General features: G+C 48.4%; 1 protein-coding gene across 1 annotated transcript; it reads left to right on the forward strand.

Annotated features, from left to right (window-relative positions):
* Positions 1-22,975: 22,975 nt before the first annotated feature.
* CDK5R2 (cyclin dependent kinase 5 regulatory subunit 2) lies at positions 22,976-25,485 on the forward strand. The gene has a single exon (XM_023642355.2). The coding sequence runs from the start codon at positions 23,194-23,196 to the stop codon at positions 24,304-24,306; it is 1,113 nt and encodes a 370-aa protein (XP_023498123.1). The 5' UTR covers positions 22,976-23,193; the 3' UTR covers positions 24,307-25,485.
* The last annotated feature ends 1,142 nt before the right edge of the window (positions 25,486-26,627 follow it).

Genomic DNA, 26,627 nt, shown 5'->3' on the forward strand with positions numbered 1-26,627 from the left:
CGAAGTACGTGACACTGTTCTAAGCACTTTGCATGCATTAACTTGAGGTGAAAGAAAACCCAAACACACAGAACTGGCAGGAGGGACTAAGCTTGAGGCTTTTGGAAAGACTTAGAAATACCCTCTGGCCATATCAAACAGGCGAAAAAGTCCCAGCTGCACTGTATATGTTCCTTCTGATCAGAGATATTCATTCATTCAGAACGTATTTATGAAACCCCTGTTGTCTCCCAGGCACTGTTCCGGGCACTGAGGACATAGCAGAGAACAGAATAGAACAGATTCCAGGAGAAGGAGGAAGTCCAGAAACACAAAAAGAAATAAAGCATATTCAGAAGTGTCTGTCTGTTTGACTCTCTGATCAACACACCAGAAAAGGAAAAAGGGAAGTACTGTTATATTTGCCACTGGGTGCTACGAAACTGTGTCCTTGCCTAATTTCATTTCAGAGAGCATTTACTGTGAACCATTTATGTCCCAGACACCGTGTGTGGAGGGGCTGGCCCAAAGTTAGGGAAGATGAGGTTTCTATCCTTGAGTAGCATAGGGTGAGGGACAGACAGGTAAGCGGATAATTATATTACAGGTGATTCATGCTATGACTGAGTTGTGAACAAAATTCTGTAGAAGCAGAGAAGAGTGACCAAGACTGCCTGGGGGTGTCAGATAATGTTTGATGGAGGAGAGGACCTTTCAGCTGGGTCTGAGAGAGGACTTGAAGATGGCCGGGTGGAGATGGGGAGAAAAGACATCTAGGGAGGAGTCATTTGGATAGAAAGACCAAGTTACAGGTGCTAGTTCTGAAATATGGACTGTGTATGGACAGCCTGGCACCCTCGGACAATGGTGGGGTTGGGGAGTCCACAAGGATTAATGATTTATTGAAAAGGAGGATTGAGGCTTATGTTGCTATCAGTTAAAACAACTGAGATGATAAGCCACTCCACTACTGTTTCTCTATGCGGAAACCATTCAGACATCCGCCGTAGTTTTTCCACTCTATGTTTAAGTCAAGGTGTCAGAAAGACAAAGCGCTGCCGTACACATTTGGGGAGGGAGATGTAAATTGGTACGACCCATGTGGAAGACAGATTGGCAACATCTATCAAAATCACAAATGCCTCACATATCTTGTGACTCAGCAATTTCACTTCCAGGAATTTATCTTCAGATGCACTTACTCACACATGAAATAACTTATGCACAAATATTTATCACATCGTTGTTTGTAATAGCAAAAGACTGGAAACAAGTTAAGTGTTCATCAAGAGGAGACTGGTTAAATAAATTATGATATCTCTTTAAAATGGGATACTATTCAATTAAAAAAGAAAACATCGAATAAGGTAGCTCTTTATGTCCTGTTGGGAACGATATATTATCAAACGAAAAAAGCAAGGGGCAGAACCATTTGTATAAAACGGGGATGGAATGAGTTCAGGCCCTCTCTGGAGTGTTCCAACGGCTGAGTTAAAGAACCCTGGGCTGCCCTGCCTCTAGGCTCCTTGCGATATGTGTCAAGAAACTCCTGGGGCCGGCCCTGTGGCCGAGTGGTAGGGATCGCGTGCTCTGCTCTGGCGGCCCAGGGTTTCACAGGTTCAGACCCTGGGCATGGACCTAGCACTGCTCATCAGGCCACGCTGAGGCGGCATCCCACATAGCAGAAACAGAAGGACCTACAATTAGAATATACAACTATGTACTGGGGGCTTTGGGGAGAAGAAGAAGGGAAAAAACAAAGGTTGTCAATCAATGCTAGTTCAGGTGCCAATCTTCAAAAAAAAAAAAAAGGAAAAAAGATCCATTTCTTTCCTTAAAAAAAAAAAAGAAACTCCTTATTGTTTAAGCCAGCTGAGAAGGAGTCATCTGTAACTTATAGCCAAAAGCATCCAGACACATAACTCTGAGGTCTGCAGAGTTCTTTGTGTTTGGACCAGGAATAATGCAGAAGAAGGAGTCATATCTTTGTCTTGCAGAAATTCCTCACTGTGCTCCATTTTAAGTCCAGTGGGCACTCCCAAGGGCTTCTTCCCTCTAGGTTTTCTGAGCTCTGGACCTCAGAGCAGCCAGTCATTCACACGATACAGCCGTGGGGCGTTCTGTGCAGAGATGCGGTCTGGCAGGATTCAACCTTCCTGGCTTCTTTTTTAATACAACCTCATCAAAGAGAAAAGCTAAAAGTCTGCTTGAATCTATTTGCAGTCAGGGGGCAAGAGGGCAAGGCACAGAATGCTAGACTCAAACCTTACACCGTGGAATTTGAACAACCCATTCTCTGCCCACAGGCGGACCCAGATAACCCATGCTTGACACAGTGACTGTAGAGTGAGAAGTCTCTGGATCAAGCCGTGTGGTCTGAGAACTTGTCCACACAGCCAAAACTGTCCTGTCAGTATCATCCAGACAATTTGAAGGACTCAATGTGACTTATTTGTCCTTTCTTTCAAGAAAAGCAAATATTTGTCCTGCAATCTACTAGGTGCTGAGGATATAACAGTGGGCAGAGATGAAATGGCCTTGCCTTTGTCAACAGAGAGTCTAGAGGAGGGGATGGCAATTAGGTGAATAATTAGCAAATAGGTGTCTAATTACAACTGAGCTAAGTGTTATAGAGGAAGTGTTCATGGTAGATGAGAGGGGCTAAGAAAAATACCCGTATCAGAGTGGAATCAGGAAGGCCTGCCTGAGGAAATGGCATTTGAGTTGACATCTGAAGAATGAGTGGGAGTTACCTAGGCGATGTGGAGAAGGGCATTCCAGGCAGAATGAATAGTTCCTGCAAAGGCCCTGGGGTGGTGGAACACTCAAGGAACTGTAGTGTGGTTGGACGGCAGAGAGTGACGGGGGTGTGCTGGGAGGTGAGGCTGGACCCCAGCAAGGCAAAGCCAAGGGACATATAAAACATTTTTGTAAGAGCAATGGAAAACTATTTGTGGCACGGAGTGCTAGCTGTCCCTCTATATTCATTTCCCCCTCTAGTTCTTTAGTATTTGAACCCCAGAGTTTGGGCTCAGTACATGGCTACCCAATTAAAGACCATTTCTCAGACTCTTTTGTATATAGATTTGCCCATGTGACCAAGTTCTGACCAAGGGGTTGTGAGCAGAAGGGCAGGCTTCTATTTCCTCCTGTTTTCTATTGGCTAGAATGCAGACATGATTGTGGGGGCTGGAGGAGCCATCCTAGACCGTGAGATGGAAGCCATATGCTGAGGATGGCAAAGCAATGAGATGGGGGGAAACTGGATCCTCATCACCATGGAGCAGCCATAGCAGCCCTGGATTGTTCAAGTCGGGCTATATGTGACAAACGACAAACTGCTAACTTATTTAAACTACAGTTTTTAGGGCTTTTTGATAGAAGTTACACCTATATTCTTAGTGACCGTTATGGACTGAATGTTTCTGTCCTTCCAAAATTTATATGTTGAAATCCTAACCCCCAGTGGTATTAGGAGGTGGGGCCCTTGGGAGGTGATTAGGTCATGAGGGTGGAGCCCTCACGGGTGGGATTAGTGCCCTGATAAAAGAGACCCCAGGGAGCTCTGTCACCCTTCCTACCATGTGAGAAGACCAGAAGATGGTCATCTATGAACTAGGCAGTGGGCTCTCACCAGACACGAATCTGCCAGCACCTTGATCTTGAATCTTCTCACCCTCCAGAACTGTGAGAAACAAATGTTTGTTGTTCAAGCCACCAGTCTATGGTATTTTTGTTATAGCAGCCTGAACGACCAAGAGAGTGATACACCACTGAAGTGTTCTAGGTGATGGAATCAGATTTCCGTCTTAAAATGATTGGCCTGGCTGCCAGGTGGAAGGTCAAAGCAGTGAGAACAGTCAGAAGCCATTGCAGCCCCTTATTGAGGAGGCTGCTGTCTTGGACCGGCAAAGTAGCCATGAAGATGGGACCAGCCCATTAGAACACTGTTGCCTGGTATCGTGGAAAGAGCATGGACTCTGGCCTCAGGGAGAGCTAAGTTGTACTTCTGGACCCACTACTCTGTAGCTGTAACCTTGGGCAAGTTACTTAGCATCTCTGAGTCTCATCTATAAATTCAAATTAAGGTTCTTTTAAGGAGGTATATGATTAATTTTAACATGCCCTTTAGACTTGAATTACAACATTGGCTCTTCCCTGGGTCTCCAGACTGTCAGTGCCCCCTGGAGACTTTGGACTTGCCAGCCTCCATAACCACTCTTTCCTTAAGATAAATGAGCCAATTCCTTAAGATAAATCTCCCCCACTCCCATCTCTCTGTATATATGTATATACGTATATAAATATACATATTACATATACTCTCTCTGTATATATACACACGTCCTATTGGTTTTGTTTCTCTGGAGAACCTTGTCTAACACAGCGGTAAACTTTCTATTGATTTATAATACACATACAGCAAAGTGCACAAATATGAAGGGCACAGCTCAATGAATTTTTACAAAGTGACCGCACTCAATTACCGTCCACAAGAAGATACAGAACATTAGAAATCTGTGAAGACAGCTGTGGCAGAGGCATAGTGTTTTACCCTAAATCCCTACATGAAAACAGAACAATTAGATAACAAAACTAAAAACCCGTGGATAACATTTACAACAAAATTAGGTGGCAAGATATCCCCACAAAGCCCAAAATACAAGCGGGCGAGCACAAGGCAACAAGACCTGTGTGGAACCGGCGTCTGTGCAGAATAAAGCAGAGGGAAGCAGTGAGCTTCTGGTGGAAGTGAGAACAGGAGGACACCAAAATAACCAATAGGTGTTCATGGGTCAATTTGAGAAAGATGCAGAAATTGGAAGGGGTTTTGCCTAATTCAACAGTGGGTAAGTGCAAGCAGCCTGCAGCAAGGTCTGAAGAAAAGGAGCCTGTGGGCCTTGTGAACTCTCAAGACTGGCCATCAGGGCTCTCTGCCAGGACAGAATCCCACGTTGAGAAGAAACTGCTAGGGGAAGGATCAAAATTGGGCAGGATAGGGACACCAGAGATAAAGACAAGGCAAGGCTCAGACAAAAATGGGAATGGCAGAAGAGCCCAGAATCTTAGAAAGCCTGCTGCCATATCTTTTATTACTTCGTGAAAATAACAGAAAAGGGAACTGTGAAGTCAGAAGAGCTGCCCTGAGCCGGGCTTCCCCCTAAAAGTTCAGGAAAATTAATTTCATGTAAAAATAAGCAAACAGAAAAGTATTGAGGCCAAATCCCTTACAGAGTTATAAGAAAATAAGAAGCAGAACCACAATTATACCTACAGGCAGACAGCATGCCAGAAAGGCATGCCCACAGAGTAGATCAAAAGTGTAACCTCAGCTATTGAGAAAGAAGATAAAAGACGTTAAAAATAACACGAGACATAAAAGAGCAACAAAAATCAAAGCTAGAGGCACTCTGAAACGAGATGACAGAACTCAGAGAAGAATTAGGAACGAAGGAAAACGTAATTTCAGAAGAGAAGGCTAAATTGGAAAAACGCTAGAGTGAATTAACACAGCGGAGAATGCCTTAAGAGAAACAGAAGGTGAAAAGGAAGAAAAAGTTAAAAATTGGAATGAAATTTTAAAAGAGGTGAAAAGGATTCAAAGAGAGAAACTTACAAATATTGAAGACAGGCAGGTGAGACTCAACACACAGTAAATAGAAATCTCGGAGGAAGAAACTCAACGTAAGAGAGCAGAATAACACTATGCAGAGGACTCAGACCAACCCTCAGCAAGGAGCCGAAGCCTCCTGCCGCCAGCCACGGGAATGAGCATGGGTGTGCGTCTTCCAGCCCCAGTCAAGTCTCCGAATGACTGCGGTCCCCTCTTTGCAACCTTCACTGTAACCTCATGAGAGACCCTGAACCAGAACCCTGTAACTAAGCCACTCCCAAATTCCTGATCTCAGAGGCTGTGAGATAATAAATGTTGAGCATTTTAAGCTACTAAGTTTTGTAGTGATTTCTTATGCAGCAGTAGATAACTAATATGATGGGCATTAAAGTGGCTTCCAGTAGGGGGCTATTTCAAATATTCCTGCTAAGCACATCCTAATATATATCTTATGATGAATATATGTGCATTTCTGTTGGGTATAAACCTAGGAGTGAAAATGCTGGGTCGCAGGATATACATATGTTCAGCTTTAGTAGATACTGCAAAAGTGTTTTTCACAGTGCTGGTGCCAGTTTATGAGTTCTTGTTGCTCATATTCTTACCAACACTTGATATTGTCTGTCTTTTTCATTTTAGTCTTTTTGATAAGGTGTAGTGGAATCTTACTGTGGTTTTAATTTACATTCTTCCTGATGTCTAATGAGGTTTAGCACCTTTTCAAAAGCTTAATGGCCATTTAGACTTATTCCACATATAAAACATGTGTTCAGGGCCAGCCTGGTTGCATAGTGGTTAAGTCCGTGTGCTTTGTTTCAGCTACCTGGGATTTGCAGGTTCGGATCCCAGGCACGAACCTACACACTGCTCATTAAGCCACGCTGTGGGAGCATCCCATATACAAAACAGAGGAAGATTGGCACAGATATTAGCTCCGGGCCAATCTTCCTTACACACAAAACCCAAACCAAAAAAACCACACCTGTTCAACTTTTTTACCTATTTTTAAAGTTGAGTTAATCTTTTTCTGATTGATTTATTCTTTTTATAATTCTGGGATTCTTTTTATATTCTGGAACCAATTCTTTAGCAGATATATAATATTTCTTCTCCCATTCTCTGGGTTTACTTTTCACTCTCCTTAACCCTAACCCTAACCCTAACCCTAACTTTCAATAAACAGAAGTTCTTAATTTTAGGGTAGTCCAACTTATCAATTATTTTTCATTGATGAGTGATTTTATGTCCTATTTAAGAAATCTTTGCCTGCCGTAATCATGAAAATATTTTTCTATGTTATCCTCAAGAAGCTTTATGCGCTCTATGATGCGTGTAGAACGGATTTGGGTGTATAATGTGAAATGGAGATTAAGATTTACAATTTCTCCAGCGCCATTTACTGAAAAAAAATCATCCTTTCCCCAGGGCGTTAGAACAGTACTTCCGTGATAAATCAAGTGACCGTAAATCTTGGGATCTGTTCGTGGACTCTCTATTCTGCTCCATTTGTTTGTCCTTGCACAAATACCATGCTATCTTAATGATTATAGCTTTATGATATGTCTTGAGGGGCCGGCCCAGTGGCGCGGCGGTTAAGTGCGCATGTTCTGCTTTGGTGGCCCAAGGTCTGCAGGCCCGGATCCCGGGTGCGGACATGGCTCAGCTTGGCAAGCAAGGCCGTGGTAGGCATCCCACATATAAAGTGGAGGAAGATGGGCACAGATGTTAGCTCAGGGCTAGTCTTCCTCAGCAAAAAGAGGAGGATTGATGGCTGATGTTAGCTCGTGGCTAATCTTCCTCAAAAAAAAAAAAAAAAAGGTCTTGATATCTGGTTCTCTGGTAGATAAGCCTTCCAACTTCTTTCTCTTCAGTATCGTCTTGCTATTTTGGCTCTTTGATTTCCGTATAAATTTTAGAACCAGCCTGTAAATTTCCATTGAAACATCTCCTGGGATTTTGATTGGGACTGCATTTAATCTATTGATAAATTTGGGGGAAATAGACACACTATTGAGTCTTACAGTCCATTAACATGGTTTCTTTCCACCGTTTATTTGGCTCTTCTTTAATTTTTCTCAGTAATATTTTTGCATGAGCAATCTTGAACATCTTTCATTAGATTCATTCTTTTTTTTTTTAATTGAGTCTTTTTTTTTCTTGAGATTGGCACCTGAGCTAACAACAGTCACCAATCTTTTTTTTTTTTTCTGCTTTATCTCCCCAAATCCCCCCGGTACATAGTTGTATATCTTAGTTGCAGGTCCTTCTAGTTGTGGCATGTGGGATGCTGCCTCAACGTGGCCTGACAAGCGGTGCCATGTCCGCTCCCAGGATCCGAACCAGCGAAACCCCAGGCCGCTGCAGCAGAGCACATGAACTTAACCACTCAACCACAGGGCTGGCCCCAGATTTATTCTTAAGTATTTGATTTCATGTGTGTGTCTGTGTGAGGAAAGTTGGCCCTGAGGTAACATCTATTGCCAATCTTCCTCTTTTTGCTTGAGGAAGATTGTCGCTAAGCTAAATCTGTGCCAACTTTCTACTGTTTCATGTGGGATGCCACCACAGCATGGCTTGATGAGCAGTGCTAGGTCTGTGCCTGAGATCCAAACCTGCGAACCCCAGGCTGCTGAAGCAGAGCACATGAACTTAACCACTATGTCACAGGCTGGTGCTGGTATTTGATGGTTTTTGATGGTATTATAAACGACATCACTTTTAAATTTTCAATTTGAATTGTGATTGCGTGTATGTAGACATACAATTGATTTTTTTAATGCTGACCCTTATATCTAGTGACCCTGATAAACTCTTTGGTTAACTCTGTACATTCTTTTTTACTTTCTTCATGCACAGTCATGTAGTGTCTGAATAATGAAACAGTTTTATTTTTTTGCTTTCTATCCTTATACCATTTCTTTCTTTTCAGCTCAGATCTCCTGTATAATGTTGAATAGAAGTAATGATAATGACATTCTCATCTTGGTCTTAATGTCAGGGGGAAGTCTTACCCTATTTCACTAGTAATTGTGATACTTGATGTGGAGGTGGCCCTGCACAGGCGTCCAAGCCTGAGTGGGGGTGAGATGGGTATCTGCATAAGACAGTGATCTGACCTGGGGTATAAGGACCTGAATGGGGTGAGGGGGGTATCCCCATGGAAGGAAGGTACAGTACAAGGTGTCAGAGTTCAGGGAGACTGAGGATGGCATCTACACGTTAGGCACCCTGGTGTCGTGTGTTGGTGCTCCAACAGGATGAGGAAAACAGCCACGCGTGGCATGAGGTGTTAGACCCCAAGAAGAGTGAGAAGAGCTTTCACATAACTGGTGGCCTTGCACAGGGTATCAGAACCCAAGTGAAGTTAGAAGGACATTTATAGAAGATTTGGGGAAGAGGGAAAGTAGGGGTGACGGGAGATTGGTACCATACAAAGGGATGGATACAGTCAGGAAATATATGGAGGAAAATGGAAGCCAGGTTTCTCACTGTTGAAGAAAGGAGTTACAAATATGGAAAGAGGTACAACTGGAATGACCACTGCAGTGTTGGATTAGAATTGGAGGTACTAGTGTGAACCTAAAGTTTTCAATATGCGTAGGTTGATACGGAAGTGTGTATGTGTATGTGTGTATGTGTGTGTGTACATATGCATATACTTCTTAGCTCTGTCCACTGAGAAGGTCTAGGAGTAGCCACACCCCAACAGCAATTAGTACATCTAGCATCCAGTTCTAAATGCCTTTCTTTGCTAAAAGGAACCAGAGGTCCTCAGAGAAATGGTTGATTCCAGGCCTGAGGCGAGAAAAGTACAAGATAAGACTGGAATATCTCCTTGTGCCAAAAAATAAGAAGTGCTCAAAGAATAATATCCATTCTGTCAAAGAGACAGAGAAACTAGCTTGAAGGGGCTCCCACTGGCCAAATCTGGGACAATTTGAACATCAAAATAAATGACAATTACAACACATTGAATGAAAGAGGAATCCATGAATCCATATGATCTATATTAATTAATTCAAAATGTCATGGGGAATGGGATATTTACATACTCTCAAAGTACCTTGACAAGAGGAGAAGAGTAACTTTACAGTTGAGGAGCTGGCAGATACCATCTTAATCAAATGATCAAGGTTAAAATCACCAGTAAAGAGGCATAAGAACTAAATGCAACGTGGGATCCTGGATTGGTTTCTGGAAGGGAAAAAGGACCTTAGCGGGACAACTGGTGAAATTTGAATAAGATGTTGAATGTGTCCATTATTTAGTAATGATGCATCCATGTTAACATCCTGATTTTGACAGTCGCCTTGTGGTTTGTAGGAGAACGCCATTGTGACACGAAATGCACACTGAAGTGTTCGTGGGTGATGGGCAATGTGTTGGCAACTTACTCTCAAACAGGTCAAGAAAAAAACTTCTTTGTACTGTAAAAAGAAAAAAGGAAGCTATAATTATTCTGGACTTGTGGGAGTGTTCATCTGGAGTCCTGATACATGAAGCTGGGAGGGCAACATCACTTCCCAGAGGAGTGAAGTCTTACCCAGAATGAGTGCCTCGTTGTAATCTGTGCAGGATCCAACCGTGAATTCCTTGAGGGTGGGGCCTGCGTCTTATTTAAGGGGCAAGGGTAGATTTTGAGGAGCCTTAAGTTATATAATCTCGGAGTCCTTCTTAAGAAAGAAATTATAAAATTATAACATTAGGCAGAAAAGAGAATTGTTATTTAGAATGAAGAAAGAAAACATAACAAATTCTATATTCTAAAAAGTTGACAAATATCATAAAAATTCAGAAAAAATAACATAATGGTTTTTATTAGTTAACTTCTTGACATACCCCTCTATAACACTTTTGTACAATGTTTCTTGCCTGCATACTCTATGATCACCTCTTTATATGACAACGATTTTATATCAGTGTCTAAGAAAGAATAGAAAGATAGGCTTTCCTCTAGCATAGGTGAGCAAAATCATTTTTAATTATTCATAGCTTTAAAAAGTTTGTTTTGGCTTCAAAACTCATTGATAATGTGATGTCAATTTTTAAGATTGTTGTCTAACTTGGAAAAACCACTACCAAGTTTCCTTCTTATATGAGTTGTATGATTTCACTGCATAATCAAATATATTGCCAAGAGAGAGAAGCTCCATCTTGGGTCTGTGAGAACTGAATCCTCCATTTACAAATTTCACACACGTGACGACTGGAAGACTCTTCCCCAGACAAGCTTCTGACAGCCCCATTTCAAACCTTCTTTGTCTTTCTTGCTCATTCACTTCTGGTTCTAGGTGCTGTAGGACATGTCCTTTTTGCAATATAACCTCTGATCTCACTTCTGTATCATGATGCTCAGCCCGTTGGCACAGTGAGTGGGTGCTAGTCAAAGTTCTGCAAGATATTCTCACACAAGGATGTGAGATAGTTAGTAATTAACTACACATAGAAAATGCCTGCAGATTACACAGCCATGGCCCACTGTATAGGTTGAATGGTGCTCCCCTGCAACAAAAGATATATCCATGTCCGAACCCACAGAACCTGCAAATGTGAACTTACTGGGTATAAGGGTCTTTGTGGATGTAATTAAGTTAAGGATCTCAAGACAAGATCATCCTGGATTTTGCATGGGCCCCAAATCCGATGACAGATGTCCTCATAAGGGAAAGGCAGAAGGAGTCTAGAGAGACACAGAGGAGAGGGTGATGTGAAGACAGAAGCCGAGACTGGAGTGATGTGTCTACAAGCCAAGGAAAGCAAAGGATTGCCAGCAGCCACCAGAAGCCAGGAGAGAGGCATGGTTCTCCATAACAGCCTCCGGAATGAGCCACAACCTTGCCCACGTTTTGATTCTGGACTATGAGAGAGAAATCTCTGTTGTTTGAAGCCACCAAGTTTATGGCAATTTGTTGCAGCAGTCCCAGGAAACTAATACAGTCACTAACCCCAAATAAATATTACCCCACCTTTACCCTGACCCCAGAAACTGTCATAGAGTTTGAACACCCTCTGCATAAGGAGACGTGTAAGGGAGGGGAAGTTGGGGTAGAAAGAGACAGCAGTCTTAACCAATTTTGGTTTAAAATATCAGTTTTACAAATATTAGAAAAAGCATGTAACTCTCTGAACACACTACTAGGGTGCCTCCCAGGACCTTGGAAGCGATCTGGCCAACTGAGAGTCCCTGAAGCTTACAATTAATAAGTTTTACAGACGAGCCACCTCTGTGTAGGAGTGTAGCGTCGTAAAGACAAGCGCTGGAACCAAACGACCTAGGTTCAAATCCCAACTTCATGACTGTCTAGCTGTTGACTTCATACAAATAACTTAACCTTTCTGTGCCCCAATTTCCTCCTCTGTAAAATACGGATGATGAAAGCAATATCTACCTCATAGGGTTATTGACCTGGCTAAGTGACGTGATACATATAAAGTGCATGACACATACAACACACATGGAACAGAACATGTTCTATGTAAGTACTCAATACACATTAGCCATTTTATGGTTTACCGGGCAAGGCATTGGACCAGGCACTGGGGTACAAAGACAAACGAGAAATGGTCCTTGCCTTCAAGAAGCTCACCATCTCTAAGGGGAAATCGATGTATAAAGTGATCAGGATACAATGCTTTAAGGGCAATGAGGTAGATGCTATGTGTCCTGGATGTTATGGGAACACAGAGGAGGATCCTCAACCTAGAGTGGTGGGGAATGGGGTCATTCAAGGAAGGTGTCCTGGAGTGACATCTGGGTTTGAGTGTCTCAATGTTTGTATGACAGGATGATTTATTGAACTATTAAGTTTTGTATTGATTTCCTGAGTTCATTCATTGATTCAAATATTTATTATATGCCTAGTATTTGCCAGGCACTGTTGTAAGCACTGAGAATACTGCAGTGAACAAACATCTCAAAAAGCCCCAGCCTTACGTATTTTGAATTTGATATTTAAAATTTAAATTTTTATATTGAAAAATTAAATCTTATGTAAAAAAATGTTTGATAGAGGAATAGATATGTGATAAATCAAATATAGTTAAAGGTTACTTATAGAGTTTAGGTGGCAAATATATGGGTTTTCATTGTGCAATTCTTTCAACTTTTCTGTATACTAGAAAGCCTTCACAAAGGAAATGTTGGTAAAACAAATAAATATTTGCAGAATCAAACTCTATACATCCATTAAAAATGTTTTGGTAGAATATTCCAACAGAAAGATGCATATTATTTATTATAAACTGAAAAAGTAGGGTTCAAAAGAGTATAGTCTGATCGAGCTTTATTTAAGTGTATACGGAAGAATGTACACTAGGAACAGCACATGCAGAGGTCCTAGACACAAGATTTTCTGGAGAGTTTGAGGAACTGCGAGGAGGCAAGTGGGACTAGAGAGGAGTAAGGGAGGAGAAAGGCAGTAGATGAGGTCTTGGAGATGATGGGAGGGAGAAGGTTGGTTAAGCTGTTCCGCTTATCTACTTCTGCATAAGAAATTATCTCAAATTTGGTGGCTTAAACAGCAACTATCCTTTTATATGTCACAACTTATGGTCAGAAATTTGGACAGGACTCAACTGGTGATTTTTCTGCTCCACGTGGCATCAACTGAAGTCACTTGGTGGTGTTCACCTGGCAGATGGGTTGGTCTATAGGGTCCTAAATGGTTTCACTCTTGTGTCTGGGGCCTTGGTGGAGTGACTGGCAGGCTGGGCTCGGCTGGGCCCCTTCTCCTCTGCATGAAGTCTTAGGGCTTTTCCACGTGGTCTCTGCAGCAGATGGTTGGCTTCCCTACGTAGTGGCTCAAAGTTCCAAGAGCAAATGTTTCAAAAGAGAAGAAATAGAAGTTGCTAGTCTTTTAAGGCCTGGCCCCAGAAATAGGCACAGTGGCGCTTCTGCCATATTCTATTGGTCAAAGTAGTCATGAAGCCCACCAGATTCAAGGGGCACAGGACAGGCACTAATATACCTCTCAACAAGGGGAGTGTCAAAGAACTTGTGGCCATCTTCAATCCACCACATGGATCCTTCTGGGTGGTAGTAAGGACTTTGGCTTTTACTCTGAGTGAGCAGGAAGCCTTTGGAAGGTTTCAAGCAGAGGGGTGACATGAACTGAACTCCGTTTTTAACAGGACCACTCCGGCTGCCATTTTGGGAATAAACCGCAGGGAGAGAAGAAGTAGGAAGACCAGTTAGAAGGCTACTGCAATAAACTAAGCAAGAGATGATGGTGGCTTGGGCCACAGTGGAGGCAGTGTGGGTGACATGAAGGGGTTGAATTCTGGATATATTCTGAAGGCAGAACCATGAAGATTTGCTGGTGGATTGGAAATGGTTATGAAATTAAAAGAAGAGTCAAGGATGATTTCAAGGCTTTTGTCCTGAGCAATTAGTAGACTAGGCTTTCTGTTAACAGAAATGAGGATGACAGCAGGAATAGTTTTAGAGGGGGTATGAAGAGTTGGTTTTTGACATGTCAAGATGCCTATACATCCAAGTGGACACCTCAAGGAGGTCTAGTGTTTAATGGAGAGACCTTAGCTAGAGATATAAATGTGAAAGTCATCAGCACATGGGTGAATTTCACCTACGGAGTGAATGGAAAGAGAGAGGAGGTCCAAGGACTGAGCCTGGAGCCTCTGACTCTCTCTTTTCCTTCCTCCAGTCCCCGTTGGCATGCCTGGCCTCCAAAAAGTTGGTGTTTCAGATGCTGCCTCTAGGCCACCTCTCTTCCAGTTTTGTGAGAGCCTAAACTCATTGAGAACATTGTGCTGGGGAAGTGAAAACTGCGGAGGTCTTGAGGAGAGAGAGGCAGGAGCTTGGACTGGAGAGGGGATGATGTCTTCTACTGTGTTCTTACGTAGCAGAGAGAGAGAGGAGAGAGAGGGCACAAGCAAAGATTTCTGGTATCTCTTCTTGTAAGAGTGTTAACCCCATCATAAGGCCCTACCCTCAGGACCTCATCCAAAGCTAATTATCTCCCAAAGGCCTCATCTCCAAATACCATCACATCGGGGGTTAGGGCTTAGCATATGAATTGGGGGGGACACAATTCAGTCCATAGCAGGCTGGGTAGTGTAGACCTCATTAAAACAATGGCTTTTGACCAAAGACTGAATGAGATGAGGAAGTAAGCCCAGCCTATAACTAGAACGTTCCAAGAGGAGAAAATAACCAGTGCAAAGCCAAAAGTGGGAGGCCAGTGTGGTGGGGGCAGAGTAAAGGGTGAGGTTGAAAAGGTAAGGGCGAAGGGAAGATCATTTGGACACAGCCATTCACCATATAATGACATTTCTGTCGAAACAGACCACATATACGAAGATGGTCCCATAAGCTTACTCCCACACAGCCTAGGTACATACAGCCTATGATGTTCGCACAATGACGAAATCACCTAACGACACATTTCGCAGAATGTATGCCCATCATTAAGCAACATATGACTCTGTGATGAACTCCAACCACCAGCTATGGTTTGGACTGGAACGTCTGAGAAACCTAGCTGGAAAGAGGCCTTGAGGTCAGAGCCCAGGTTGTGGTCAACAATGTCTTTTCCAGATTCAGTGCTTCACTGACAACCTGATGTGGTTGTCACTACCCTCCTTGGTCATTAAGACCAAACACGTACTTCTCTGAAGCTATGACAAATTTCCAGAAAGAAGATTTCCAGGCGACAAGTTCTATTAGTCAGGATTTTTTTGCGTGTACGTATTAGATTTGTGACTCAAATTATCTTAAGATTAGGAAAACTGTGAAGTTCAGGGGCGTTTATTGGATCATAGATCTGCACCAGGCCCAGCTGGATGCAGGGGCTAAAATCTCTCCCTCCGTCTGTTGACTCTGTTTTCCTGCATATTAGTTCAGGTGACCTCTCTCTATGTAGGGGCAAGAGAGTCACCAGCATCTCAAGTCTTTCATCCTACCAGCTTAGCAACCTCAGAGGAGGGACAGTATCTCATTCCCAATAGTTCTAGTTTAAAATTCAAAGAATTGAGTCTTGTTGTGTCACCAGCCCATCCTGATCCATTGTGACCAGGATGGTAGCTGGTCAGGTCTGTGTCTTGAATCCACCCTTGGGGTCTAGGTGGGGCTTGCCCCATGTAAACCACATAGATTGGGAGTGTGGGAGAAGTGGTTTCCCAAAGGCAAAGTAGAGTATTCTTACCATGGAGGGCTGGGTGCTCAGCCAGCAGCAACAACAGTGATGCTCAGCAGAAAGAGTAGGTGGGATCCAGCCATCTCCCAGGATTTTCTTCTCACTCTTAACATTTTCTGATAGTGATGCCACCTTGAGCCCCCCTGAAAAAATTATAATTCCATTTGTCTGAGGTAGCCCGAAATTATATTTTTACGAAGCTCTCCCCGGTGGTTTGGCTGAGCAGAGTAGTGAAGGGGCTACCAATTACCTAGTGGACGATCTTCTTACTCTTCTCTGCTCCCTACTCAAAATCCAAAGTGAGCATATGTGGGGCTCTAGCTCGTAAAATTAGAATTGTCTTTTTACTCAAAGGAGCTAAAAATAAAAGATTGCCTTTATATTTCGAGATCAGGGAGAGGAATGTGTAAATTAATGAACCTGTTTCAAAACCCATCCCCACTTGCCCCTAATCCTGGACAAATAAGAGAGAAACGGAAGTGGCTCCTGTCCAGCTAAGCTGTTGGACCAGTGAGCAGGCCCAGAGCTCTTCACACAAGCAGTTACTCATTAACCCTCACGCTCAGACGGCAGGAACCTGTCACCGCGAGCAGGGAGTTGCATCTCTGCCTTGGGAAAAGTGCTTATCGTCATCACAGCTTGGGGTGGGACAGGGAAGGCTATGGACAGGAGAGGACATGACACTAGATGGAGGAACTGGACCTCAGTTAAGAATTGACTTTAACTCCCTGCCAGTGGTTGCTTACCTGTAAGAATTCAGGACAAGCTGGAGACGGATTAGCTGCAGTGGTGGAAGGTGGAGGGGGATGGGCAGAATTAGCATCCTCTGTAACTGATCACAGGACCCTGATCAATTTACTGCTGTTTATCGTTATTTTTCAGATCTCTATCGCCTCTGTTGTCCGTTCTTTGAAGGCTGGAGCCCTACCTCACATTTTCTCGTGTTCCCAGTGCTGAGCCCAGTACCTTATATGCTACAGTTTCTCAAATAGTATTTCCTAACGTGGATTTTATAATTTTGTAGGACATTTTCTCAAAGCCCTTGAAAAGCAGACCTGACTCTCAATGGAGCCTCTGGAGATTTGGAGGCACAGCAGGGTGTGGGATGAGCAGCCAGAGACTCCCCATGAAAAGCACAGTCAGGACGTGGGGTCGGTGCGGTGCCTGGCACATAGCAGGTACACAGAGGTTCACAAAATCAACGAGGCCTACAGTGTACTAGAGAAGGGGACCGGTGCCCAATATACTGTCAGGTCTTCGTGACCTCAGGAACCAAATCAAACAACCCCCCAGGAACAGTTTGAGTAGCAATAGCTGTCAGCACCATAGCCGAGAAGGAAGGGACAGCTGAAAATTTGGGCCTAAAGAACCAAACAAAAAGAAATGATAGAACCACGTCGGCCCTTTAATGAAGAATGTTCTATTGAGAAAACAAACAAACATGCTAATGGTACAGGTCAAGCAAACCTTTCCTCCTCTGTAAAAACAATGACAATATAATTTGTAATAACTCACATTTTTTTGAACACCGAGCACCATGTATGTGCAATATACAAACACTGTGGGGCATCGTGAGACACAGTAAAATCTCAAGACAACCCTATGATGGTCCACTTTTGCGGACCTCAGAAGAATTAAGAAACTTGTCCCAAGTCTCCGAGCTCGCAGGCAGAAGGGCTGGGTTTGAAGCCAGACCTTCGTGACCCTAGAGCCCATGCGGGAACCCCAGAACCACGTGACCCTAGAACCACGCACTGTCTGTCTCTTTTAAGGTGGCAAATGTTTTCTGAGCTATTTGTGAATAAGTCAGATCTCTGGCCGTCCCCTCCTTCTGTTAATGAAGGAATCTGGGCCAGTGAGCCCCTGGTTCAATCCCAAAGGACGCCTGGACCCCGGGGCTCAGACTTCCTCAGGAGGAAGCTCCGAGAACTCCAGGGCCCCTGAGCGACTCATGGCTAGAGTCCAGGGACCAAGTACCACATAGGGGTTGTTGGGGCAGACGAAAGCGGGCCTTGGGGCGGAGAGGCAAAGGCTGTGTGTGGATCCAGCGAACATCTGAGCTAGAGTTCTCGAGGACCCTTTTCTTTCCCCAAGAGTCTCCAAGAGCAGGGTTTTCAGCCTCATTGGGGCTAGGTCAGGGCAGAGGGAACCCCCTATGCCAGGGCACAGGGATGAGAAGGCAGAACTCACGGAGGGTCTCTGCTCACGGAGTGGAATTGAGTCAGAGGAGGACAGGGAAGTGGAACCAGATGAAGACCCAGTCGCAGCGGCAGCTTCCCTGCAGCCACCTGCCTGGTTGAGATGGAAACGCTGATTCCAGCTCCAGCCCCCAGACAGGCTAAGAATATCCCAGAAAAGCAACAGCCACCGCCCCCACCCTTCTTGATCTGCTCCTACTTCTGGAGTGCTATGCTGGGCGCCAGCAGGGGCAGGGAGAGGATGGGGTAGGGGGGTGATGCCTGGGGTGGGGGGCGAAAGGGAGGAGGCAAAAAAGGGGCTGGGTGGAGGCGGGAGAAGGTGATCTGAGAAATAAAGGAACTGGCGAGTGCTAGAAGGGTTGCACAGAGAGAACTGTTCTCAGGGGGCAACAAAGGGAGATGGAGGCAGGAGCCAGGCAGCTGGGGAGAGACTATCCAGGGATGAGGATGAGGGAAGGCTGGCATCCGTGAGCTAGAAGGGGGAGCAAGGCCTCCCCTTCCATTCAGGAAGGAAGCAGAGCTTATGGCTAGGTAAAGGAGCCCCCAGCTCACCCCTGTCCCTGCCTCACCCTTAATCCTGGGCCCTCCAGAATCTCAGCATTGGTCCCTTCTCTCTCTGCCCCAGGGCACCACTTTCTCATCTGTGCTTATCAACCCTATTCTCTCTTCTAAAAAACCTATATTCAGGCTCCTCAGTTAAGTCCTTTTAGCAAGGGGCCTGCTGGAAGGGGAGACATGAGGATGCGGAGTCTCCCTCCCATCAGCTGGCAGCACCTCCTTTGTCAGGTTCATCTCTTCTCCCTGCTCACCCCCTTTCCCCACTTCCTACTGTTGCCTGGGGAGGGGCTCTGCTCCCTCCATGGCCTACCAGGGGCCTTCCTCCCTCCCACCCCAGCTCCCCTGGGGTAAGGTCCTCAGGAGAGGAAGGGATGGCTGGGATGCTGCGTGTCCTCCTCGTTTGCAAACCCCAGGAGCTGAGACCCTAGGGTGGTGGTACTGGATCAGTGAAGGAATGGGGGGGCAGCAAAATCCAGGCATTCAGATGCCCAGGCTCAGTCTCTGTCCTGGCTCTTGAAAGAACCTTCTTTGTCATTAGCCTCTTTGTAGGGGCCCCTTGGAGACGTGGGGATGCAATGACCTTGGGTTCTGGGACCCCCAGCCTTGATGTTTACTGGGGAGACTATGGACCTCGCCCACCTTGGCATCTGGTCCTTTGCCGCACCACCTTTCAGGATCCCCTCCAAAGCCTGGAGGGACCTAGAGAGGTTTACATTGCTGAGAGTCTGAGCACCCCGCCCTCTGTCTCCTGGGCTGCACTGCAGAAGTGCAGGCCTCACACGGATGCTGTGCACACAAGACCGAGCCCGCCAGCCAGAAACAGATCAGGGAGAACCAGGCAGGGTCAGAGCTAGAGCGGGAAACAGATTCATAGGACAGATTTTATTTAGAATCCGAACCACAGAACTGGAAGAGGCTTTAGGAATCATTTTTAAGTCCAATCCCCAAGATGTTATCTTATTCCTTTAATATTCATATTTCTTTCTTTCTTTCTTTCTTTCTTCCTTCCTCCCTCCCTCCCTTCCTTCCTTTCTTCCTTCTTTTCTTTCTTTTTTTGAGGAAGATTAGCCCTGAGCTAACATCTGCACCAATTCTCCTCTTTTTGCTGAGGAAGACTGGCCCTGAGCTAACATCTGTGCCCATCTTCCTCTACTTTACATGTGGGACGCTGCCACAGCATGGCTTGACAAGCGGTGCCATGTCCATGCCCAGGATCTGAACCAGTGAACCCTGGGCTGCTGAAGCGGAATGTGCAAACTTAACTGCTGCATCACTAGGCCAGCCCCAAATATTCATTTCTTTGTCTGATAATGAAAGTAAAGTTTATAGAATTTTGCATTTTAATATGAAGAAAGAGAGGCCCAGAGAGCTGAAATGACTTCCCCAAGTCATTCAGTTTAGAAGCCAGGGACTAGAACTCCCGCCTCCTGCCTCCTGGCCTCTGATCTCTCAGAAAAGGAAATAAAAACAGCCAAAGGGCAGAGAAATCTGAGCAGCATCACCTGGAGATGTTCCCTTCAAGATGAGGCTCAGCATCCCGGGGGTTCTGGGGAGGCTCATCTCTAGGCTGAAACTGGTGGAGATCCTCATCAATAAGGCCATGTTCCTACACAGGGTAAAACCTTAGTCCAGGCCCCCAGTTCTCGGTCTGGCCCTGCAGTTCATGCCTTAAAGAATCTTCAGGAATAACTAACTCTCTGGACAGGGCACTGATCTAGATAACCTACAAAGCGATGGAGACAGACGAGGAGCCTGGCCTCGGTGGGTTTCTCATCTAAGGGAGTCTACTAAGCCAGCACTGTCCCAGAGGAGCATGTACGTCCACAGGAAATGGACCGATGAGAAGCAACATACAGATACTACTATAAATAAATGAGTCAATCACGGACTACAGACCCAAATGCAGCCCAAATGAAAAGTACACTTGCAGCTGCAGTGGGGGAAGTCACTGCCTTGCTGTAAAGCCCACCTTCTCATGATGTCTTTCTGGTTTCACTATGCTACCCCCTGGCCTCGACCCTGTAGAAACATAACATCCTTCTCTCATCCCTTAATGCCTCCAGCTTTTTCATAACGGAAATGTGGTCGCTCTTTATGGGTCAGTTTTCATTATTTTGTCTGCTTGTCCTTGAAAAGCCCATCCAGATCCATCTTGCACATCTTGGACTGGGGACTCAGAGTCTAGCCCTTAACCAAGTTGTTGTGTAGCAGCTGCTGCTGGGGTAAGAAGTTAGAGAGACTGATGTCAGAAGGATATCAGGGCCAGTCCAATAAATCCAAAGAGGCTTCCTGGAGGAGGTGGAATTTCAAGAGCTTGACAGAAGGCAGGGTGGTGATCTGAGGGTCGGTTCTGGCCCAGTGTTGGGAGCTCAGAGATTTGGGAGGGATAACCAGACTGGAGGAGTGAAGAGTGTGAGGGCTAGAGAGAGGGTCTGAGGCAGGGCAAGGTTAAAAGAGGGAGTGAGACCTTTTAAAGAGTCTGGTGTGCTGACCCTGAAGCAGAGGAGGAAATTCTTGATTCTGACTAAGAGGACAGCAGGAGGTCACAGCTGGCCCCAGAGTGGGGGTCCCATGGTGGTGACAACTTTGGGTGCTGTAGAGAAGATCTTGTCCTAAACGACACCAACAATAGGCCTTACATCAACTTGGGACTCCTACGGGCAGAGCTGCCGGGACCCACGTGCCATTCAGATCCACATGCCCAGTGTTTCTGCCAGTGCAACTCAGTCTCTATGGGGCATGTCCTCAACTATTGGTGAACCGACTGTTCCTTAGGTGTCAGATAAAGACTGACTCAGAAGGCCTTGTAGGAGGAATTGGGACCAATTACAGGAGCTGAAAAGAGGGAACATTTTCTGCAGCTATGGGGACAATGAGAGATTGGGCAGGTCAGCTGGGGCTGCGAGAGGATAAAGATCAGGTCTAAGACAGCAGGAGAGACCCTGCTGAGAAAGTGCACATGGCGCGTTGAGTCAGGGATGGGGTACCCGTCTGCGTGTGTACGGTGGTAAAGAGAAAGAGAATCAAGACAGCCAGACCACAGGCCTCCAGGAGCGGGTGAGTGAGTGGGGCCTATGGGCAGCTGAGAAAAGCTAGTGCCTCTGGTGGCAGGAGCTCCAGCCCAAGGGGATTCTGGAACAGTCTTTCTGGGATGAACCACACACACGTGTGCCTACACACCAACCCTGACAGCAGTGGATCCTTGGAGCTGCGTTGGTGGTCTGTGAGGAGCATGGAGGTGACCCCAGGGACAATTCTGAGGATTTTGCTGAATTTATAGGCAGCCTCCTCTCTGAATCATACTCACCTCCAAGGCCCACTTAAGAAGCTGGAAGACTCCTGTGCTGGGGAGACAGAGAGCAGGCCCGGAGAAGGATGGACACTGCCCTATAAGGCAGATAGAACAGTTCCAGGACCAGCTGGGCTCAGGACCTGCAGGTAAGGCCCAAGAGTCCCAAATCCAGGACAAAGGCTTGTGGGCGCTGAGGAGGGAACAGAAAAACCCAGAGAGAAATGAGCAGGACCCAGCCGAACAGCTTGCAGCTGGGAGTGGGGACAGCTGGGACCTGAATGGTAGGAAGCTTTTGATGATAAAAACCTACCTTAACCTGGACCCAAAGCTGGGCTGGAGGTTGGGCCAACCGTCTTGGGCAACCCTCTGTACAGAAGGCCCCTTCTGTCCAAACCTGGGCATACCAACCTATCCGTTTTCTAGCATTTCACCAGGGAACAACTATCCATCACCCACCCAAGGGTGGAATCCCGGTGTGCTGGTGAGGATGAAGAGCACATGAGGAGCCTGCCAGGGACCAGAGCCCAGGGCCTCTCCCCACAGACTCAGCTGCAGAGAATCAGGCCAGCAAACAGCGGCCTCAGGGATATGTCTCAGGGTCTTGCCGCCCCCAAGGAGGTGGGTTGTGACCTGCAGAAAGGCCTAGGCCCCACCAGCACCCCGTCACAGGCAGAGCAAAAATGCGCCTGCTGCAGTCCTCCGTGGTGGCCTAGGGGATGGGGGGAAGGAGAGAACTAGGAAGGAACGGCCCCGACGGCCAGATTGGAGGAGCCAGTGCAGTGCGCCCAGCCTGGGGCCCGGGCACCCTGATGAGGGCACTCACTGCCCACGCTGCCCCAACACATAATCAAAACGGGGAGGCTGTTCCCATGGCTTTTCTGCTACCACGATCCAGTGCACAAAATTAAGCTGACCTAGGGCCCTAGGAGCCGGAGGAGGTGGGAGCACCCTTTCCCCAGCCCCCAGCTCTGACCCCGAGGGGACCACTTGAACTACCACCACCTCTTCCTCCTTTTCCCTTTCTGGTGAAGGGAAAGGACCGGAGACAGAGGGTGGGGGTGGGGCGGGACTCGAGATTGGCGTGCGAGATTCTATTGGTCAGAGGAGCTGCCGGTCAGGAGGGTAGATCGGGCGAGGATTGGCTGCGTGAGGCGGGGCGCGGCGCGGCCAAAGAAGGGGCCCAAGGGGTGGGGCTGACGCTGCAGCTGGCGCAGCTCAGACTCGGAGCAGCCTCCGCGAGCAGCCGAGCAGCCACCTTCCCCCGCCCGTTCCCGCGCCCGGGCCGGGGCTAGGCCCCCCACCGCCGGGTCCCCGGGGGCTGCAGCAGCAGCGGCGGCGGCGGCGGCGGCGCTGCCCGCGGTTCCCGCCGGGGCCCGGGCGCCGGCCCCGCTCTGCAGGATGGGCACGGTGCTGTCTCTTTCCCCCGCCTCCTCGGCCAAGGGCCGGAGGCCCGGCGGGCTGCCAGAGGAGAAGAAGAAGGCGCCGCCCGCCGGGGACGAGGCGCTGGGGGGCTACGGGGCGCCGCCAGTAGGCAAGGGCGGCAAAGGCGAGAGCCGGCTCAAGCGGCCGTCCGTGCTCATCTCGGCGCTCACCTGGAAGCGCTTGGTGGCCGCGTCTGCCAAGAAGAAGAAAGGCAGCAAGAAGGTGACGCCCAAGCCCGCGTCCACGGGCCCCGACCCTCTAGTCCAGCAACGCAACCGCGAGAACCTTCTCCGCAAGGGCCGGGACCCCCCCGACGGCGGCGGCGCCGCCAAGCCCCTGGCGGTGCCGGTGCCCACCGTGCCCGCGGCCGCCGCCACCTGCGAGCCGCCGTCGGGGGGCAGCGCGGCCGCCCCGCCGCCGGGCTCAGGCGGGGGAAAGCCTCCGCCGCCGCCGCCCCCAGCCCCGCAGGCCGCCCCGCCGGTGCCTGGCGGCTCGCCGCGCAGGGTCATCGTGCAGGCGTCCACCGGTGAGCTGCTGCGCTGCCTGGGCGACTTCGTGTGCCGACGCTGCTACCGCCTCAAGGAGCTGAGCCCGGGCGAGCTGGTGGGCTGGTTCCGCGGAGTGGACCGCTCGCTGCTGCTGCAGGGCTGGCAAGACCAGGCCTTCATTACGCCCGCCAACCTGGTATTCGTGTACCTGCTGTGCCGCGAGTCGCTGCGCGGGGATGAGCTGGCGTCGGCCGCCGAGCTGCAGGCCGCCTTCCTCACCTGCCTCTACCTCGCCTACTCCTACATGGGCAACGAGATCTCCTACCCGCTCAAGCCCTTCCTCGTGGAGCCCGACAAGGAGCGCTTCTGGCAACGCTGCCTGCGCCTCATCCAGCGGCTCAGCCCGCAGATGCTGCGGCTCAACGCCGACCCGCACTTCTTCACGCAGGTCTTTCAAGACCTCAAGAACGAGGGCGAGGCCGCCGCCGGCGCCGGGGGTCCACCCAGCGGGGGCGCACCTGCGGCCCCAGCCTCCTCCTCGGCCGCCAGGGACAGCTGCGCGACCGGAGCCAAGCACTGGACTATGAACCTGGACCGCTAGGGATACCGAGGGCCGCGCCCACCCCCCACCCCAGTCCCTGACACACACTTGGAGCCCCCGGGACCATCACGCCGCCGCCGCCGCTGTTACCGCCGCTCCGCGCCGGGCCGGAGGAGGAGCCGCCCCTGTCCCGCAGGGGAAGGTGGAGGCCAGGACGCCAGAGGCCGCGGAGTCTAGATTTGCTGGGCATTGGGTGGGGGAGGGGGTGGGCGCGGGAGGGGGACCCCCGACCTCACCCTTTCTGTCTGCGCCCTCGTCTCTCAATCTGCCCGGGTCTCCCTCTTCCCTTCTGTGTGTTTAAGCCCTCTCTCGGTTTTGTCCATTTCCTCACCTCCTCCCTGTATCTTCATCTTCCCTCCTGTCTGCTTTCCCATCTCCTCCTCTGCCTTTCCATTTTCCCTTCCTTGGGTGTGTGTTTCCGTCTCCATCTTACCCCCCACCTAACTATCTCTCATTGCCCCCGTTTCTCTTTCTGCACCTGTGTCCCCCTCTCCCCTTCTTGTTCTCTTTTTCCTCGCCTCTTTCCTCCTGTCTGCCTTCCCTGCTCCGCCTATGTCAGCTTACATTTCTTCCCCCGACTGAACCCTCATACCCACCTCCCTAGACCAAATGGAACATTAGTTCTTAATTTGGGTCGACTGACATGTGGCGAGAAACTGCAGCCCCAGGAGCCCAGACAGCCACCAGGATGGTCCTTCGTCCTACCCCCACCGCCTCTCCCTACCTTTTCCAACGTGTTGCATGCCGAGAGTTGTGGGGGAAGGGGATGCCGGCTTCAGGAGGCTGAGGTTTGGGAGCAAGAGCAACCTAGGAGGCTACCCCGGCGGCGGCGGCGCCTCAGCGGAAGGGTGGGAGGAAACAGAAAACTCTTCTTACTCTGGGGGAGGGGCACCCCTTTTCCTTATCCTTAGGTGTTTTTGTTTTTCCCCCTTTTAATTTATTTGGTTGTTTCCGGAGGGAGGGGTGGGGGTGGGGGGGTGGGGGAGTGGGTGTTGGGCCGGGAGCTGTCTGAGGTGCTGCTTTGAGGCCGGACCGGAATCCTCCCGGCAGGGCACCAGGGACTGGGTTGGGCCTGGTGCCGTGTCCAAGGTGCCAATGATGCGGGCCAACGGCGCGGGCCGCACTGTCTGTCTGTCCGTCTGTCCCGGAGAGAACTATAAAGCGCTGGAAGCGCCTACAGATGGTTTTGCGCCGGCCTTTCTTTGGGTCCTGGGAGGGAGGAAGTGGGAGCCATAGTAGGATTGTCACAGGCAGGAGGATCGCCTTGGGGGTAGAGGGGAAGGTTGAGTCCCTGAGAACTGCTACCCTTTCCGTCCACCCCTCATTGACTTCCGTTGTACAGACAGTAAAGTGAGGTAGCCAAAGATTGAGGCCTGATGATAAAGCTGAATCCCCCCCACCCCTGCCTCCATCTTGTCTGACCTAGCTCCTCTTTAATGCCCAGGCAATTCAGGGATTAAGTGATGAAGACAGCAGAAGTTGTTCCCCTTTCTACAGAGTGGTCCTTTAAGACAGAACTAGCTAGTTATTTTTGCTGCTTTTCTCTTCCTCCTCCATCTCTCCCCACTATATATCCGGTCAAGAGTCCATTCAGGCCTGACTGAATCTGTGTTCACCCCTCTCAGGTGGGACCTGACTGCCAGTCAGCCCTACACGCCTCCCCCCACCCCCACACCAGACTGCTTCAAGGCTGCTTCCTGTCACTCGTCCAACCAGGGGAGCCTTGGGAGGTCCATCCTCGCTTGAATTCAGACCTGACCCTTTATCTCCAAGGATGCTGGGACACAGCCACTCTGGAAGACGGGTGCTAATTCTTTGGGGTTGAAAGAAGAGAAATAAGCTATTTAGCCTGAGATCCCTGTTTGGTCTCTGTTGCCTTTTTAGCCACATGGCTAAGCGCCCCGTTCACTGTTTCACTGGCCCAAGGAAGCCTGGCTCCAGTAGAGCACTGGCGGTTCTGACCCTGGTCGCTGCCGAGACCTCAAGGGTAGGAGAGAGAACCAGGCGAGGCTGACAAAGACAGTGCCCCGGTTCGCTGTCCGTGGTGCTGAAGGGCGCGCTCGGGCAGGGTGGGGGCTTGTAGGGGCAGGAAGAGCTGCCAGCCGCGCCTCAACGAGGTCGTCCGGATAATTTGAGAGTAGGGTGTCATCTATTCTGGTTTCGAGTTATAGGAGTCTGGCCCGAGAAGTCAGGAAGGGCGGCTTCCCTTTGCCCTCCTAGAAAGACAGACCTCGACTCTCCCCCGACCTCCGCCCGGCGCCCTTGCACCCGGCCTGGAGCCGGAAATCCCCAGTCCAGATTTGTGAATCGAGTTCTCGGCG

The sequence above is a fragment of the Equus caballus genome, chromosome 6 (genome assembly GCF_041296265.1).
Source record: "Equus caballus isolate H_3958 breed thoroughbred chromosome 6, TB-T2T, whole genome shotgun sequence".
Lineage (NCBI taxonomy): Eukaryota > Metazoa > Chordata > Mammalia > Perissodactyla > Equidae > Equus > Equus caballus.

Bases quoted from the DNA above. Each gene is read 5' to 3' on its own strand.
- CDK5R2 (XM_023642355.2), top strand. From the start codon at position 23,194: ATGGGCACGGTGCTGTCTCTTTCCCCCGCCTCCTCGGCCAAGGGCCGG.